The sequence below is a fragment of the Malus sylvestris genome, chromosome 3, assembly GCF_916048215.2.
Source record: "Malus sylvestris chromosome 3, drMalSylv7.2, whole genome shotgun sequence".
NCBI classification, from domain to species: domain Eukaryota; kingdom Viridiplantae; phylum Streptophyta; class Magnoliopsida; order Rosales; family Rosaceae; genus Malus; species Malus sylvestris.
This window is the reverse complement of record NC_062262.1, coordinates 13,925,244-13,944,522: the sequence shown is the minus strand read 5'-3', so window position 1 is coordinate 13,944,522 and position 19,279 is coordinate 13,925,244. Positions and strand designations below refer to the sequence as shown.

General features: G+C 35.5%; 2 protein-coding genes and 1 pseudogene across 2 annotated transcripts; all 3 read left to right on the top strand.

Moving 5' to 3' along the window:
• The first annotated feature begins 5,744 nt into the window (after positions 1 to 5,744).
• Positions 5,745 to 7,341, top strand: LOC126614382 (uncharacterized). The gene is made up of 4 exons (XM_050282039.1): positions 5,745 to 6,109; positions 6,460 to 6,570; positions 6,801 to 6,881; positions 6,972 to 7,341. Exons 1-4 carry the CDS (start codon positions 5,858 to 5,860, stop codon positions 7,044 to 7,046), a joined length of 519 nt encoding a protein of 172 aa, XP_050137996.1. The 5' UTR covers positions 5,745 to 5,857; the 3' UTR covers positions 7,047 to 7,341.
• A 2,235-nt stretch (positions 7,342 to 9,576) lies between these two features.
• LOC126616742 (two-component response regulator ARR17-like) lies at positions 9,577 to 11,008 on the top strand (annotated as a pseudogene).
• Positions 11,009 to 12,219: 1,211 nt separating this feature from the next.
• On the top strand, positions 12,220 to 18,903 carry LOC126616574 (tRNA dimethylallyltransferase 2). The gene is made up of 10 exons (XM_050284646.1): positions 12,220 to 12,551; positions 12,662 to 12,741; positions 13,668 to 13,736; positions 15,304 to 15,376; positions 15,539 to 15,660; positions 16,346 to 16,420; positions 16,881 to 17,300; positions 17,839 to 17,914; positions 18,042 to 18,205; positions 18,352 to 18,903. Exons 1-10 carry the CDS (start codon positions 12,323 to 12,325, stop codon positions 18,502 to 18,504), a joined length of 1,461 nt encoding a protein of 486 aa, XP_050140603.1. The 5' UTR covers positions 12,220 to 12,322; the 3' UTR covers positions 18,505 to 18,903.
• Positions 18,904 to 19,279: the final 376 nt, after the last annotated feature.

Here is a 19,279-nt window from a genome sequence, read left to right as displayed (position 1 = left end):
ATCATTCTTGTATTGATGAGCGAGCCCTTATTCTATAAAAGGGACTCCCTCACCTTCAAACGCTGCAAGCCGAGCCAACCAAGGCAACATAAGCCACGAGCCGAGCAACCTCGCAGCGTGTGCCACTTCTAGTTGAGCGTCATTTCAGATTGAGCACTGCCTCATATCGAGCATCAGTTCAAGATAACATCTAGTTACTTCGGCCCACACATGGACTGAATTTCAAGTCTCCAACCAAAAGACTCTTTTGACTGAAGATTTGGGGGACTACTGTTTATACCATATTTAGGGCCTCGTATTTAGATCTCGTATAAATACTCGAGGAACTTAAATGTAATTATGTAATAAAGGAGGGGACAAATATGTAATAAGTGAGAAGTCCTTATTCTATAAAAGGACCCCTTATCCTCGCAATTAGGGGAGGCTAATTCCTAGGCCTGAGATCCCCTCTCTTACCCTCAGAAGCTCTCAGAAGCTCTCACCCTCTCCCTCTCTATCCTTTCTATCCTTTCAGAGAAATATAATACAATCAGTATGGACGTAGCCCAAACCTTGGGGTGAACCACGATACATCTTCTGTTATTTACAATTCTGCAGATTCACGGTCGGATTTACGTTGTACCAAGACCTCCGGTTTTGTGCATCAACAAAGTGTATTACTCTTTCTGGTTTTTAGCTGTATAAAGGGTAGGTGTATTTGTCAGTGAACCCTGTCCCCGGAACGTCTACACATCTCCGGCCGAGGTCCTCGACCAAGGGGAATTGTGTATGAAATCAACTTGTAGTTCTCTGTCGCATAATCTATTGGGTCAACTTAAATTCCAAACAAAGATTTTGTGTTGTCCCGATGCTGATGGAACTTATATCTAATCAAGTTGATCAGTTATAACATTTCCACTTTCAAAATCGATTAATGCCGTCTCTCATATTAAGTCCCGGACATCAATGTAGTCCTTGTTGTCAAAATCTGTTATATTTTCTACTCGTTGGAATTGGTGAATGGGAGCAGCGGCGTCTGGAGTTCGAAAAAGTAAGAATGTTGGTTCATTTGCTTCATCAAGTATTGGTTCATTGGTTCATATGCTTCATCAAGTATTGGTTCATATGCTTCTCCTTATTCTTCCTGCTGTTCACTGCCCTTAAATGCAAGAGGATATTGGTTCATATGCTTGTCCTTAGGGGTGGGTACAATTCTGTGCGGTTTTGAATGAAACTGAAACTTTTTGCGGTTTTGCTTGGTGTAGTTTTGAAATCAAAACCGAAATGAAATCAAATCGTTTGGTTCAGTTTGGTGCGGTTTCAAACGGTTTTGGTTCGGTTTTTAAGGAAAAAAATAGACAACTTAAAATACAAAAGACGCTTGTTAGCTTTACATGAATGCAATCAACAAAGAACTTTAAAAAAAAAAAAACTTATCTAGAAGAAAAGTAGTTTCTAGTAAGATCATAAATCAGAACTTGAAATGAAAGACATCATACATTAGAACATATTATCAAGCATTTCCCAATCTAGACATCATACAGAGTGCTCCTAAAGGGTGCAAATTAAACATAAGCACTAGCTAATCGAACTGCTACAAAATGTCATAATTAGTGTATAAAATGAAACTAATCCCTCATTAAAAACCAGTAAAAAGTCCTCACAAGGCAACCTTATTAGCTAGCTAGGTACCAATTGCCACACAAAAATTTTAAGGCTAGTGAAGATGAAATGCATGAACGGTTTGCAACTTTACATGCATATTTAGTGCAGTAGATAACATGTATCAATGATCCAATGTCATGGACTCATGGCAGATGTATATTATAATTGCCCAGCAAACAGACTTGCATGGTTGCACCCTCAAATCTCTTTCGATTTCTCAACGTTCTTTGTGTGGAACATTTACCCGTTGGTCACATATTCAATGTAGGACAATGCATTCAAGTGCCCACCCCTACTCATGAGTGGTGATATTATGTCGAAGAGAAAGAAAGTGATGACTGATGATATTCTAGTGTGGTTGGATTCATACTAAATGTATGGAATATAACAAACAACCTATTAAAACATGACATCTAATATGGACATTTAATTAAATGCTTATTAATATTTATGGTGCGGTTCGATTTCGGTTTTGGTGAGGTTTTCAAAAGCCAAAACCGAAACCAAACCGTTTCCTATTTTATGGTTCGGTTTCAAAACCGCAAAGACAAGCTGTTTGGTGCGGTCAGATTTGGTTGGTGTCTCGATTTCGATTTTCGGTTTTAAGTGCCCACCCCTACTTGTCCTTGTTCTTCCTGCTATTCACTGCCCTTAAATGCAAGAGGAAATTGTAGCAATGGTCAATTTGAGCAATGGTCACTTAATTAAAAATCCATGACCAATGGTCATTTAACTCCTTAAATGTGCATTTATGGTCATTTTTTTCAACTCTGTTAGAACTTCCATCAAAACGAGTCATGTTGAAAGAATCATTGCTACAATTGGGTTAAAATTGAGGGACCATTGCTCCAATTGGGTTAAAGTTGAGGGATTATTTCTCCAATTGGGTTAAAGTTGATGGACCATTTCTATAATTTTTTCATTTAGTTTCCCATATTTGGCCCTTGATTTTGACCTAACGTGCGTGGCACGTGACTAATTTTGACGGAAGTTTTAACGAAGTTGACGAAAAGGACCAAAGCTACATATTTTGATGAGTTAAGGATCAATGGTCATAGATTTTTAGTTGAGGGGTCATTACTCCAATTTGGTTAAAATTGAGGGACCATTGCCATATTTCTTTGTCCTGATTGTACTTGTGAGCCAAAGACATCAAACAAGGTTCAGTAACTCCTCTGCAGATCCTTATCATGCTCTTTCTGGATGTTGTAGTTAGCACGGGTTCGACCATATGGGAGCTGCTTGCCGGTGAAAATTAATTGAGTTTGAAAGTGAGGGACCATTTTAATGACTTGAGTCAACTTTAGGGACCAGTTGCAGTAATACTATAGAATATGCAATACAAAATTAATTTGGCTACTCAAAGGACGAGGAGTTGTTGGGACTTAAAATCTATGTGACCAATGTACGACAGTTAATGGTTATAAGGGGTATCTTTAATATTATAAATCACTATGTAAAAATCATTTTTGCAAAAAATAAATCAAAACTATGGTTGTTTCCGTAATGCTTTAACTGAATTTGTCCATCTGTTTTTATACAGTTTGATGATCAAACAATCTCACATTTTATTGATTTTTTTACAGAGATAGATCTTCACAAAATGATTGATAAATTTACGATATCGATCATAAATACAAAATTTTGTGAATTGGCTATGAATCCTTTTGAGAAGGGATTCATCCTCATTGTTGAGTAGCCAAGTATTATTCTAACCATACAATATGGTTTCTAGTAGATATTTAAGGTAGTTTAACCTCTTTAACCCTAAATTGAAATGAATGTTTCAAACAAAATACATATAACACAATTTTTTTCTTCATAGACAATACATAGCAAATTGAATGTATCTTAAGAAATCCAAATTAACTTTTAAGATTTGATGTTGAACTCTATTTCAATTTGAATTTTAGTACAGTGATCATCAATTTTTTTAATTAAATTGTATTAATGGCATAAAACATCTAGTTTACCAGTAACTAGATTTTGATTAATTCTATCATCATGTTGGCAATATTGGAAAATTTTCCGTATTTGAAATTTCCATGAATGAAAAATAAAATAAAAGGTGGCCATGGAGCAGGTTCCACTTTCTCTTGTGTTGGGTACACCTGCAGTCCATTTGGACCTTGCTGGGTTCAACTGCTCACTATCACCCTGTCCCGGCAAAAAAGAGCTTATTTTGTATTCTTAATGGGAAGCAGCAAGAAAATCACCAGCCAATACGAGCAGACATTTTGCCAAAGTTCAAAATTTAGTCCCGCTACCACCAAATACTCATCGGTTTACGTTAACTAATCCATATGTTATAACATGAATTGACACTAAGTTTATATTTTATAACAATATATGTCTATATAATATTATTTTAAGTTAATTGATCATGTCACCTGATAGTATTTTCAGTATTACACAATATTGCTAGATTGACTCAAAAAATTTTAAAAACCATAAAAGTTGATCTTCTACTACTAATCATATAGTCCACATGTGTAGAAAACAAAAGAAGAAAAGGTTTGATAATATTTGATTTAATTAACAATCAGCGGTTCATCACCATGGAAATGTCCGACGGAAAGTCTTCAGCATGACGTGTACTCACACCCAAGTGTTCATCATAATGGTCCCAAATCCTACCTACTAACCATGGGATAAAAAAACAGTGGAAATGCTTTAAATTTAAATTTATCCTCTTTGAAATTTAAAGCAAGATCAGATATATGTGCCTGGAAATGCCTCTTCAGAATCAAGTTGGAAACCAAGAATGATAATTACAAATTCACAATCAAATTTTCTTAACAAACTTTTACACTTGTAATATACTGTATCAGGCTCTGTTAACAATCGTGCGAGAATTAATCATATAATAATGGTTTCGCATATTCTTATCAGTTTGACGCAGTACACCAAACGTATTATGCGTAGTTTTTCTAAACATTCTTGTTTCACCTCAACTAAATCTTAATATAATTAGCAGTTGCAAATGACTTTGTTCTTTCTTGTATGCCCAAGCTGGAAGGATAATTAACTACAGCTTAGCTGCTCGGAATCTCTCCTAATCTGTCTTGTCCCCTAAGGCTTCTCATCAGTTTTTGCTGTGTGGGCGTAGGTGAGACCTTACAGCCTACTCCTCAAAACAATACTTCCACCCCAAGCACCACTCTTGAGAGAGAAATAATAATTACAAATAATACTTTAGACCCTTTAACCAATTTTCACTTATTCAAATCATATCTAGTACAAGGAAATCATTTTTAGTATTACTATAAATAGCCGTAATAATTTAGTAACTCTCTTCTTACATACACTATACTGCATTTCTTCGTACGTAAAGAAGTGGGCAGTTGGCCAATATAATATTAGCAGAAATATATACAATTTGTAATTTTATACATAAAGGAATGAGAACTGAAGTTGGTTAGCTGAAGCTGCCAGTATACCAACTTAAGAAAATAGCTGCCTTACCAAAACATGAATATTATAGTTTATTTATTGAAAGTGAATTTGTGATTGCGACATGAGTAAAATCAAATTAGCTATAGCAGATGATAAAAGCAATCTGTGAGAGAAGGGGAGGTAAGTGGATGAAAATAGGAGAGAAGAGAATTTTACTCCTAAATATATTGGACTACTAATAACAACGCTCTATAAAAGTGATGAGTGTAGTGTGTAGTTAAGAACAATATGGTACACTACAAATAGTTTTCATATTGAAAAAGAATTAGTGTTCCAGACCTGAGCATAGACAGGCTAGCTAGAGCATCATATAAATATTTTTGACGTTAATAACATGTCCTCTAAAAGTAAAAACTGTAGCTCGTGGGTAAGAACAATATGATGCCTTAGGCATAATTTTCCTACAGTACAATTTTATTCACTGCAAGGATTTAGATGGTGTTATCAAGTAGGGTTTTGAGTAAAGGTGGAAAGAAGATTAGAGGTTAATAAGTAGTAAGTCTTCGTTCAACAAAGGTAAATCCACTCTTTAACTTTTATGATTATAAGGTAGGCATTATGGTCATTTGAGGTCATTGTAATAATTCATGTTGTAAAGTAAGTTGGGGGGTTTGGATACCTTTAAAGCCAGCTTTGCTCGAACCAACTCCAACAGGAGAGAAAGATAGCAATCATTTGAAGAGAAAAAAAGAGAGAGAAAAAAAAAAAAAAAAAAAAGAGGGAGAGAAGTAAGGGTGTTGCAGCTGCAGAGGAACCAATGGCGACGCCGAAACAGATGTGGGAGCAGCAGCAATTGCAGGTGCAGCTAGTGAAGAACTCCGGTATCGTCAGTTACAATGGGAGTCCGGTAGCTGATGACAAGGAAGAAGAGATGTCAAGGTCTGCATTGGCTTTGTTCAGGGCAAAGGAGGAAGAGATTGAGAGGAAGAAGTTGGAGGTGAAAGACAAGGTTCAGGCTCAGCTGGGACGCGTCGAGGAAGCAACTAAGCGCTTGTCTGAGATTCAGGAAGTAAGTGATGAATTACAATTGCCACTGAATCTTATATAAACTAAAGTTATGGTTTTAAATTAAAAGAATTTTTTTTTCTCAGAATGATCCATTTAATGACTGAAATGAAATTTTTTGAACTGTATAACTAACTAGAATTCAAATGGTTTACCTTGCGTCCCTCTGGGGACATCGATAAAATGGTTTACCTTGTGAATTACAAGTTCTATCTTCTCCACTTCCAAGCAATGAACATAGATTGTTCGAGAATGTAATGTTATGATCTTTCTCAATTTATTAATTTGTTCATCTCAAACTAGTTGATCATGACATATAAAGGTTGCTTCAAAACTATTATATCTATCTTATAGGAGCTTGAAACGCTGATAGATCCAATGAGAAAGGAAGTTGCAATTATTCGCAAGAGGATAGACATCATTAACAAAGAGTTAAAGCCGCTAGGTCAGAGCTGCCAGAGGAAGGTAAAAACTTTGTGACAATTTTACTTGTTCTTCCAGCTGCTTATACAGTACGGAAAAAAAAACTAATGTTAAAGAAGAAAATGGAGATTCTGATTCTGTGGTTGCATTTTACTTTTTCCTCATCGTATGACACAACTTTGTTTGGGGTATTATGTTGAACACGTCCGAATGAGATTACTTATGCAAGACTAAGTCCTTTCATGTTTCTATATAATGTTCAATGGTCACAGGAGAAAGAATACAAGGAAGCTCTCGAGGCTTTAAACGAGAAGAGCAGAGAGAAATCTCAACTAGTTTCCAAATTGATGGAGGTGAGCATTTCATTCTTCATAAATTAATTTCTAATGACTGTTACTGTTACCATACATCAATTAATTGCTTATCTGCGTGCTTTATATCAGCTTGTGGGTGAAAGTGAGAGAATGAGGATAAAGAAGCTGGAGGAGCTGAACAAACATGTTGAAAATCTGCGTTAAGATATGCTGATTAAGCATTAAGATGGACTGTGCATGTGTGCTGTAATTAGGATCTTTGTGCTTACATTCTGATACAAATTATGATTTCTGTCTCTTCGTTTCACCGGTTATTATCAAGAATGGTTCTCTGTTATGGAGGACAGAAGTACCCCCAACGATGTTGCTTGCCATAGAATTATGAGAAATGTCTGTCTGCTAAATCAAATTGTGGATTGAAAAGGGAGGTTTTCCTTGTCTGCTTATGCTAATTTTTCAGCCATTCATCTTAATCACAAAAGTGATGTTTCATCAAGAATATTGGTATCTTACCGGATGTTGTTTCAAAAAAAAAAACTTCAGTTTTCTGCAACTAAGCATAGCCAAAACCAACGTGACTAATATGATCCATGCAGTTCTGTCGCTCTCCTGTCTCTGGCCATGTTTTTTCTTCTTTATACAAGTGATATTGTGGGAGATGGAATTCAAACTTCGGACCTCTGCCGACATTGGGAAGAGAAGTACTATGAGACTAGAAGTTGGTTGGTCCTCTATTGCCCTTGTTATACTAACCTATTTGTAGCTCTTTTTCCACCATTCGTTTGCTCTATTATTAGAAAGAAGAGAGCAGTAGGAGCAGGGTAAACAGCAGCTAGTTAAGAAACAAAATAATTAAGAGATTGTTAGCTTAAGAGAAAACTGTTGATACTTAAAGCTGATTACAAATCTGAAGCTATCCTAGATTTCCTTATTAACAGTTGAATGAAGCGTATTTGATGTTGCGGACGAAATAAATTGAGAAGCTAAACAACATTTTCCAAACTAATGAGAAACAAATTGGTTAGTTGAAGATAGTGAAGAAGGATACATACACCCCTTTTGTTCCGATTTTGATGTTGCCGACGGAATTCAGAATCATGTTATTAACCTGCTTTTGTCCTGTGATGTTTTTTTCTCCTGCCCCATTGGAGAACATAGGATCATCATCGATCGTTTGTCATGTTTGATGCTTGCAATATGAAAATAATCGTACATCAAACACAAACGAAGATGAAACCATACAGTGGCTTTCCCCAGCAACATCAATCCCACACGCCTGTTGGCAGAATTCTCTTGATTAAGTCCTTACCCATCCTCAGCCTCTTTCCATGCATTCCCTCATGACAGCCATGCTCAAGGAACATCATTTTTAGGGCTAGCAATTAATAATATCTTGCATTCACCAGATTCGAGGTGGTTTTCAAAATACGTCACAGTGTTCAAATTTATCACCGCCATGTAGTTTTGAAATTAAATCAATCTATGCCTCGTATTTGTTCGATTATCAGGTGACGTAAATTTTTATGTACAGCAGACAATGATTTTCTTGTCAAAATTTTTATTGTAATTTGTAGGAATTGTCATGGTCCGGTTTGGTTCAATTATTAATACATACCGAACAATTGGGTTTGATAATTGTTCTAGGAAAAATTGTTAACTATTTTTTTTTACTATTTTCCTAATTTGCTCCTAATCTTGTACCTAATTGCCGATTTGCTCCTAAAACTTGTAAGTAATCAATTTTCCCCTACTATTATGTTTGCCCACATTTCATTCAATTTTATGTCCGACTCGGAACCCTAATTATTATTTTTCTTTAGTAATTTTATTTGTTAGATGTACTCCCTTAAAATGTAACAATTTTAACAAAAAAAATTGAATGGATTGTGCCTAAATTGACCATTACAATTGTTTAGGGAAATTTTTGGTCATGTATAATAGTTCAAGGGTAAAGTTAGCTAAAATATGAAGTTCAGGAGGTAAAATATTGGTAATAGAGTACAAGTTCAAAAAACAAATTGACCGAACAACCATATGTTTTTTCGCGATGATTCATTTCCGTCTTTTAGGCTTATGAACATCTCGTTTTATATCTATTTTTTGCCTAAAATCCATCACATTGTGCTAATTAAAGTCTAAAAGAATAATGTCTTTGTTTTCTAATATAAAATTTTGCTTGATTTTATTTTTCTCTTGCTTGGCCCCTAATTTTGGTCCTAACTTCGCCAGGAAAAGACTAGGATTAATAATTAATTAATGATGCTAGATCTCTCAGTATCCTTGTGGATTTTTCCTCTGCGTACCACGATTAACATAAGGGCAATGAATCCTCGTTTTCTCTCCTCAATATACATATTGAGTGTAATTTAGGATATAAAATCCCAAACTTTAGATTAAATATATATATATATATTTTTCTTTTTTTTGTGTGTGGAAAATCTGGATGAGCTGGAGTGGATTATCAGCATAAACTCGAATAAGCAGTGAATCTCAAAAGGATTATAATTAAACTCCTTCTTCCTTCGTTGTTGATATCGTATCATATCACAAACACCTAAAAAGATGACTAAATATCTTTGACAATTTGATATTTCCATGATTTTGTATGCCTCCTTTTGCCATATAAATGCACCCAAACAATGTTATTCTGCTATAGTACTAGTGCATCGTTTGTTTTTCGAGTCGGGGTTAATTTCACGGGCAGGTTTTGAGATTGAATTGAGAGATCTTCGAGATGGCCGCTGCATCTTCTTCTTCATCTTCTGCGGCATCAATGGGGTTGGATTTTGAACATGAAAAAGTACCACATGTTTTGGCTGTTGATGATAGTTTTGTGGACCGTAAAATCATTGAGAAGTTACTCATCAAGTCTGCATGCAAAGGTAAACTACTATCATCTGCCCTTTCATAACCCTTTTTTCATCAAACTATTTTACAGTTTATATATAATTTTGTGTGTGTGTGTGTGTGTGTGTGTATATATATGTATATGACTCTTTGCATTCATAGAGAATTATACCACAACATTTTAAACTCACAAAAGGGATATCTTCTTTAAGTTAATATGAGTCTATGTTAATGGTTGATCAAGGTGACAAATTTGGGAACAATTTAGTAGGTTAGCGGGTTTAATTTAGAATCTTGGGCGCATGGATAAATACTTTAAATCAAACTAACGAGTATTGTTTGAGATACGATCTGAACTTTGCCATATTATTTTCTAGAAGATTTATTTTTTATTTTATACGAGCATTAACAATTTTAGCAATATTTGGGTTCCTCTGATGGCAGTGACTACTGCAGAGGATGGACATGGAGCACTGGAGCTATTGGGTTTGGCAGATGGGCAACAGAACTTCGCCAACACCGTAAGTCAATTAAATTCATGTACAATTTTTATCAATCTCAGAAACCTTTACTTTTTATTTTATTTTTCAATTTTTACATATTGAGAATTGATATTATATGTTGCAGGTTTCAAACGTAAACATGATAATCACTGATTACTGTATGCCGGGAATGACAGGGTATGAGCTACTAAAAAGAGTTAAGGTAATGTTAATTCTTAAATTTAATTAGGATTAAATCTAATTGCAATGAATATCTTCCAAATAATTAGAAATTAGAACCAGATATTGCATAAAAAGGAAACTGGTCAATTTTCGCATGTGGTCTAATATCCTAGTGGATATGGTGTTAAGTTTCCCACCCATATGTCTCGAGTTCGAAACTCTTTATTCCTTAAATTATTGTAATAGTTTCGACCATTTACTCATCCTCTTAATAATAATAAAACTAATCTAACCCTGCCAATATGTCCTTGTAATCAAACAGGAATCGCCAAAAGGGAAGGAGATACCAGTAGTTGTTGTATCATCTGAGAACATTCCTAGTCGAATCGAGAAGTAAGCCACTTGCACTAGAAATCTCAAATTTTTTTCTCTCTTGTTCTTTCTTGTTTTTTTTATAGAACAAAATATCTCAAGGAATATCAAGTTTATTGATCCTTTAAAATTTTCCATGTGAGATCATAGGTGCCTTGAGGAAGGGGCTGAGGAGTTCTTGCTGAAGCCGCTCCGGCAAGCAGATGTCAAGAAACTGAAATGTCATTTAAGCGAGTTTCGAAACCTTAGTGACGAAGGGAGAATTTGTTTGGGAAGATGATGATATTATATTTCGCCATACAAACTATAGAGATTTTTTATACAAGAAAAGAATGTCAGAAGGCTTAGTTTAAACTTGTTATTAGATGCAATGCAACTCTGTCATGGCTTGCAGCTGCCTTCCTGCCTCCTTCAGTACCATCTTAACAAAGAGTATTCATCTCTGCGCCCGTGCTCTCGATTTCGGTTATCCCCTACTGTACAAAAGTAAAGCCAATCTTTTTCTGCTTGGGCCGGCAATTCTTAACATGTCACACAACTTGAGATCAACGTATATATGCAAGGGTAGACAATAGACACGGTTTGGTTTAGTTTTGTTCTATACCAAAAATATAAGTGAACCAACTAGCTTTCAACAATTCAGTTTGGTTTGGTTTTGACCAACACAACGGTTGAAATCGAACCAAATCATTGTTAAACGGTTTTGTTTTCCAACACATTAATGAAAACAGTCAAATTTCAAGAGTTTTAATTTGATGAGCAACCACACATCTCACACATTGATGAAAAGATTTAAGTTTGTCAAGTTAACAAGGACTAAGTTTCAATTAAATAAAATCTCATGTAGCAAACAAATTTTCTAAACTGTTAACCGTCATTAAACTTAAATTATGGTGACACTTATAATATTTGTATTGTAAGACTTCAAATAACTCATAATATGTTGACATGTAAAAGTAAATAAAATAAATAATTAAAAATATATGGTCAGTAAGGTTTAGTTTGGTCAAGTTCAGAAGTATCAAAACCAAATCAAACCAAAATAAATCGGTTCGAATCGGCTTTTAAACTGTTTTGTTTGATTTGATCGGTTATGTGTTAAATGCAACTTTACTCTTGTTATATTAATGTTGTTTTATGTAGCGTAGTGTATGATGTGATGAATTGTAATATAAATAAGATTGAACGGTAAAAGGTTTTTTAATGTGGCTAAAACACGTGGTGATACACTACATGTTATTATTTAGTTGGAGAAATTTTTTTGCTCAAATGTTCCTACATTGGATAATAATATGTGATGTACTGTCTCGTTTTTCATAAGAGAGATTTTTCAACGTATCTAAAAAACAGAACGGTGCACCCCAGTATATAAGTGGAGATAAGTTTTGTTTTTCAAGTCCTTCCACACTGAAAATCACTGGTTCAAAATCTTTCCGGGATGGTTACAAAAATAGGGGTAAATTTTGGAATATTTGAAATTAGAGTTGGGCCCAAAAGCAATTCTACTATTCCAGAGTCAAGACTCAAAATGGTCTAAATTTGTTTGCACCTGACTGCGGAGGGCGAAGTCTGAGAAGACGGAGAGAAGAGGGAGAGATGGAAAGCAGTGACGCTGCCATTGAAACCCAGAGACCCCAAAACCATGAACCCATTGAAGAGAAGCCGAAGGTGGTGGTGATAATGGGACCCACAGGCTCAGGGAAGTCAAAGCTGGCCATTGATTTGGCATCCCACTTCCCCGTGGAGGTCATCAACGCTGATTCTATGCAGGTCTACAGTGGCTTGGATGTTCTCACCAACAAGGTCCCTCTGCACGAACAAAAAGGTCCTCGCCGTCTTCCACCCACTCACTTTTTTATCTTGTTTTTGAAAAAGAAACTAAATTTGAATTGGGAATTTTGATTGTGGAAATGGGTTGGTGCATATAAAATGTAGGAGTGGCTCATCATCTGCTGGGAACTGTAAGCCCGAATGTTGAGTTCACAGCGAAAGAGTTTCGGGACTCTGCCATTCCTGTAAGCAAATCCAATTCTGGTTTTTGTATTTATGGTGGTTTTTGCTGTTGTTTCATGCATGTGTATTTAGATACCCGTTGTATGTAATAAATTGTTACACTTTAGAGTCCAATCTTGATGAAAAAGGTGTCTTTGCCAGAAGATTGGTTTTCATTCGAAATCAAGGCACTTGCCAAATTTATGTTGCTGAAGGATTGACATTGGTTCTTGCTATTAGTGTAGTGTTGGAGATTTCTTTAGAACAATTCCGTGGTCCCTAAGATCTAGGAAGGAGAGGAAAGAGTTGATATTTTGTGTTAGGTGCGAGGTACCAACTGGGTTGTGAGCTACGAGTACTTTCTAGGAAGTCTACAATGTTGGTTTGGTTTTGTCTACATTGTGTTGTTAAGTTCCAGTTGGTTTATTGTTTTGATATTATGATATTATGTCTTAATCATGAATCGCATGAAAGTTAAATAAAAAACACTGCACGAATAGTTATTAGAACCCAATCTCGTAGAATCCAATCTTTCCAAACTTATGCGCAGACCAACTTTAGGTCATTTTGAGCTGTTTTCTTTGAATATAGTGATTTGGGTTGGTTAAGTTCATCATGTCCATTTTCTTTGACTTAGCAAATGGTCTAAATTTTCAATATCCAAGACTTTATTTTCGCTAGGAACCTACTGTCCAAGGATATGGATTATATCTGACTGTGGTCAGTTTTTTCCTCTTTGAAAGAACTGCAAAAGTAGATTCTGATTGTTTGATTACATGTTGAATTTCTTTGATTGTTGGGTACCATGTTGAATTTCTTTTTGGATTTCGTTGTACCATCCTGTGTTTTCTGTTTCATTGCACTCTTTCGGTTCTATTTTCATGTTTCAAATATTCATTTATATTTCTGTCTTTATTTGTTTAAACCGACTCCGCATATGGGTTTACAGCTCATCAATGACATATTATCTCGCAACTGCTTGCCGGTCATAGTTGGTGGTACCAATTACTATATCCAGGTAGAGAACTGTTTCATTTTGTCAGTGACTAGTACTTTATGGCTATTTTTATTGTAAATAGATCGTGCTCACGATAATGTTCAATTTTTGTTAGGTTCAAGATTTTTAGTTGATTGGCGCAAAATATGGTTGCAGCCATCTCTTTGGTGCATATTCTTTATCTAGAGTATACCGACATTTGGCCTGATCTGAAGTTTACTATCCTATTTTTGAAAAATGCCAATTGTAGACCCAAGAAGTATACTCAGGAATTCAAGAATTAAAAATTGATACAACGCAGAGAAAGCTAAGACCTTGTTTGGTTCATAGGGTGAAATCCGTTTTCATTATCCAGAAGAGTGAACCAAAACTGCCTTCATTTGTTGTTTCTGAAATTTTTAAAAGAGCTGCTGATTGGTAGAATAACATGTTCGCTCATCATCATCATCATTCTTACCATATTCTTCTTGTTTTCTCCAAGGACTAGGTCAATTAGTTGGTTTGGTTTTGCTTGGCTTTTGGTATTCAAACCAAAACATATTTTTTGTAAATGGCTATCTATTACCGAACCAAAATTCGGTTTTTAAGTACACTTCAACGATTACTAGACCAATAGAATCATATACTTATTGTAAACGATTTCAGAATTTTTCTAAAATTAATATAAGAACTCTGTGCTAATTATGAGTCAAATATAAGTGAAGGGGTTTCAATAACCATACCATGCTAAGTAGAGTAAGTGCTAGAACTTGTAATACTATATATCTTATATGTTCACAATATAGATGACTTTATTACGGATTTTTACAAATTTTGGCTTTCAAATTTCTTTTAATGGGTGCTGTTATTGGCACTCCAAAAAACTCGTTGTGCACTCCAAACTTTCTATATTTAGAAAGAAAAATACACTTATGTGGAGTGTGCAATTAGTTTTTTGAAGTGCTAATAATAGCATCCTTTTTTGTTTTTGATTTCTGAAAAATGTTTGCCAACACCAAAACAAAGTCCCTCAACTTAATCGGTTTGATAAACAGTTAAAAACCAATCTTCTATTATCACACAAAGCACAAGACCTTCACTTCTTCCACCCAAAATTATAATTAGTGACGGCCTTGCACATCTGAATCTTTCCAGATTTCCTGAACATGGTTCTCAGGATTTTGATGATGATGCAACAGTCAAGGCCATGCACAAAGTATTTAGGGCGGGCCATGTCTTCGACTTTGAGCTGGTGCTGCACAGGTATTTGTTGGTAGCTGGCTTCATAAAATAAGCCAGAATCCCTCTTGATAAGAGTTCCAAAATGTTTCCCAATAGATCCTTGTTTAGTTAATAGTGAAAATGAAAGCTGAACACTGATTACTTTTCTGGAACCAAACGGGGCTTAAGCACTGACCACTTGCTTTTCCACATGAAGAGAAGGGTTGTGTGACCTTATGAGTGTGTAATTTATGGTGGACTAATCTCAGTGGTGACATGGAATTTCTTTTAAAATAATGAATCAAAATTTTAACATTGAACTTATGTGTTTCCCAGCTCACTTGTTCTGCTTTTTGTCTTGTTTTCTGTTTTCATATTACAATTCCAGGCTCTTGTTAGTCCATTCCTTTTAGACGAAACAGTAGAAGATATTGATGAATGCTGTTTAGGTGATTATCCAGGTAAATAGCAACTTTTGTACTTCAAAATTGTATTTTCACCATTAAGAAAATCTCATATTTATTTATTTATTATATATTTACTTTTCTAAGGAAATGGGTTATACAGGAAAATATACACTTATATTGACCTTTTATTTTATTTATCTCTTGTTTTGCTCCCAGGAGATGGACAACCACAGGCTGAGCTGGTTATTGAAGTAGACAATTCCAGTTATGACTATGACTATCTTAAAGCCATTGATCCAGTTGCAGCAAACAGAATCCATCCAAAGAACCATAGAAAAGTAAGTTTGTGGCATAATATGTACTGTCGTCTTGCTGAATATATAGTATGTGATGATTTTAAAATCTTTTACTAGGTAATCTAGTATCCTTACAGTGAAAGAAATAACGGGTTAGTCCTTCTACTGCAGGCATTATTTTTTTCTTCCAAAAAAAAAAAAGAAATACTCATGGTAACCATTCAAGCTCTAAGGATATGCCACGTTTTGCAGATTTGAGACACAGTTTACCATTTTTCCTAGAACCATTGTTATGATAGTCAAATTTAGATTATTTTCATGTCTTTAGGGTGACTCCAATTGTCAACCTTATTTTCATACGAGGATTTTATTCAATAGATGATCAAATAGGGAAGTACAGGTGCCTTCAAATTAGATTGTTTTTGAAACAATTACTTCGTTACATGTCCAGAATTTTAGGATTGTTAGTTTTATTTTTTCTTTTTATATTCTCAAATTTATACTTTGGGATAAATGTTATAAATTATTTTACACTCCAGTAGAAATTCTTTTATTTGTCCTAAAGTCTTATTTAAGAGTCCCATATTCGATGCAATGAGTCATGCAAACATACATTTTTCAATTGCTTTTATGTGGTGTTTATTCTTAAGTATCGTGTATGATATCTGATACCCTCTGGCAGAACAGGTGTATTTCAGTTCCACATCTTATGTTGAATCTTTTGCAGATTAGTCAGTACCTTAGTCTGTATGCTCACCATGGTGTTCTTCCTAGCCAACTTCTTCAGGGAAATGCTGCCAAAGTGCGTAAGCTTTGTTTTCCTATTTTTTCATATATTCTGTGGTATTCAGTATTCTAGTTATATGCAATGTGATACATATATCTGTTTCCTTCACGGAGGAGCTATTTTTTTACCTCAGATCATGGGACATCTTCATTAATCAATGCATTATGATTTTCTTTCGACATTTTTTAAAGATAATGAGATATTATTCTAGCTTGAGCATAATGGACCATTTCTGTTGCCCTTTATTTTGTGTACAACTTCCAAGTTCCTGGTTGCTCATATATTAGCTTTCCTCTTCTTTTTATTTTTTATTTTTTTTATTTTTATAAAAATTCACTTTCTTTCCACACTTGAAGTTGGAAGTGTAATTGCTTTGATGAGATTGGACTTCCCTATGTTCCTTACATATTTTATATATAATAAAATTAATAAGATGAAAACAACATGATCTTTAATTTTTGCATGTGGCTGGCAGAACTGGGGGCGAGTTGATAATTTCAGATACAATTGCCGTTTTATATGTGTGGATGCTTCCCTCCCTGTGCTGGACCAATATGTGGACCAAAGAGTAGATTGCATGATAGACGCTGGGTTGCTTAATGAAGTCTATGAAATTTTCAACCCAAATGCAGATTATACTCGTGGTTTGCGGCAGGCCATTGGGGTTCGGGAGTTTGAAAACTTTTTGAGAGCTTACATTGTTGAATCCAGTGATGAAGGAAATCATTTGATAGATAAGTCCACATCCTTGAAATCAGTAGACCTGGCCGATAAGAAATTGATGGAGAACATGAGGGAAATCTTGAAGTCCTTCAGTGACAGCCAACCCAAAATTGTGTTAAAAGAAGCTATTGATAAAACGAAAATGAACACCCGAAGACTAGTTCGTCGTCAGGTAAATTGATTTTGTCATATTTACCTGAATTCTTTATGCATGAATTTCTGGTGATATTTTTCTCACTTTTTTAATGTTTGTTTGCACCATAGAAGCATGCCTCTGGTAGTCTGACTTAACTCTCATAACTTCTGGCCAGTGTACATTTTCATAAAAGTACTCCCAAGTTATGAACAGAACTTATTTATCTGATCACTTTTTCTGCTGTTATTCATCGGTGGAAATCCTTTAATGAATATGATGCCCTTGATATTGTGAGAGTGTTTTAACAACCAATTCTAGATTGTTTGAGGTGTACGTTATCCCTTGCACTTCAAAGGTCTTTCCTCTTGATTGAATTTCTTTCCTCCCTCAAACATTTTATGGAGCGTATTGGCAACGAACCCTGTAGACCATCTCCATGGGGGCGGTGAAGGGAGGACCCCACTCTATATTTCATTTAGCTAATCTATACTCTGAATGATTATATATCTACAATCTTAAACTGTTTCGAAAGCAAAAGTGAGAACATTTGTAATGCAATTATATTGTTTCACAGAAACGAAGGATAAATAGACTGAAGACACTGTTTGGATGGAACATACATTTACTGGATGCAACAGAATCCATATCCTGTATGCTTCTGTGTCTTATCTTTTTCCTAGTTTCTTTTTTTTCGTTTGTTTCTCTTGTTTTTCAGTGGGACTTGGCGTAATGTTCTTCTACTCGTTTTTTTTCTTTTCTCGTTTCTGATACATATAGGCAAAGCAGATAATACATGGGCTACAGAAGTGGTAGGACCTGCTGTGGAAATGATTAGATCTTTCCTCAATCAGGATTCAAGTTTGGTTCCTGATTCAGATACCCCAGATAGCACTGGAGTGAATACGATGCAGCGGGACTTGTGGACTCAGTATACATGCAAGGTTAGGACTGGTTGACTGCCCAGGGGCACTGTTTTTGTTTGCTTAATTTCTCCATCCCGCATTGTAGTTTATTTGTGGTGCTTATATAGATGCGTCGTTTAGTTGACTTGGGCTAAGTTGGTGTGCAAATGACTTTCCATTGCTAGGCCTGTGGTGACAAGATCCTGAGGGGAGCACACGAGTGGGAACAACACAGGCAGGGTCGTGTCCATCGCAAACGAGTTTCTCAGCTTAAAAAGTCTCAAGGGTTTCTCTCACCGGAGCAGCATCAGCTGCCTCAACATATAGATTGTAGTTAAAGAGTTGTTCACCTATTTTTCGACATAAAGGGAAGGAAAAGAAAATGAAGGCCTATATTATGGTTTCTCATTTGTGTCACTATGCCAGCGCAAACGCTGAACTATCCCGATGCAATTGAGTTCAGAAGAATCGAATCCTCGAGGAAGAAAGGTGGAGTCCAGATGGTGAAATTACAACTCAACCTTGCTAGGGTTTAAGGGAAATTAGATGGATTAGGAGTTTATGAGGTGGAAATAAGAAGGCCTCCATGAGGACTATTGCAGTTATGCATGCGAGTTACTGAGGAGAGTGGAGAGAGATGCAGAGAGAAAGAGTGTGGAGACACTGGAGAGAGAGGAAGTGGGTAAATCAAAATTTTTATACCACCCGTTATTATTAAAAGTTTTGATCATTGTCTATGTTGAGTGGTTGTTACAGAATAGCATTTGCTACGTAGAGAGTATTTTAGTTGTTAGATTTGATCATGACTAAAAATGTGGAAAACCGTTAGGAAGTTCTTGTAGAATACGATCTCTTAGTGGGTCACTATATATTGATATATGTATAAAATGTTCTTACACATAAAAATATATTGTTGTGACCTATTTTACTGAAAAGGGTGTGGGGGAGGAGAGAGAGAGAGTGCGTCGGCAGAGAGAACAAAGAGGGTTGCGTAATTTTTGTGATGATGTTTCCCATCACTACGTGCCTTCATTTGTAGTAAACTTAGTAAGCCTACTTGCCTTGCAAGTAACAAATATCTAGATGAATAAGATCTTCTAGATTACGTAGGAA

What these genes read in the sequence shown, in the direction of transcription:
- LOC126614382 (XM_050282039.1), top strand. Translation starts at nt 5,858, where the DNA reads ATGGCGACGCCGAAACAGATGTGGGAGCAGCAGCAATTGCAGGTGCAG. An exon ending in GTCAGAGCTGCCAGAGGAAG is followed by an intron (nt 6,571 to 6,800) that starts GTAAAAACTTTG and finishes CAATGGTCACAG; the next exon opens with GAGAAAGAATACAAGGAAGC. An exon ending in TAGTTTCCAAATTGATGGAG is followed by an intron (nt 6,882 to 6,971) that starts GTGAGCATTTCA and finishes GCTTTATATCAG; the next exon opens with CTTGTGGGTGAAAGTGAGAG.
- LOC126616574 (XM_050284646.1), top strand. Translation starts at nt 12,323, where the DNA reads ATGGAAAGCAGTGACGCTGCCATTGAAACCCAGAGACCCCAAAACCAT. An exon ending in CCCTCTGCACGAACAAAAAG is followed by an intron (nt 12,552 to 12,661) that starts GTCCTCGCCGTC and finishes TATAAAATGTAG; the next exon opens with GAGTGGCTCATCATCTGCTG. An exon ending in TTCAGGGAAATGCTGCCAAA is followed by an intron (nt 16,421 to 16,880) that starts GTGCGTAAGCTT and finishes TGTGGCTGGCAG; the next exon opens with AACTGGGGGCGAGTTGATAA.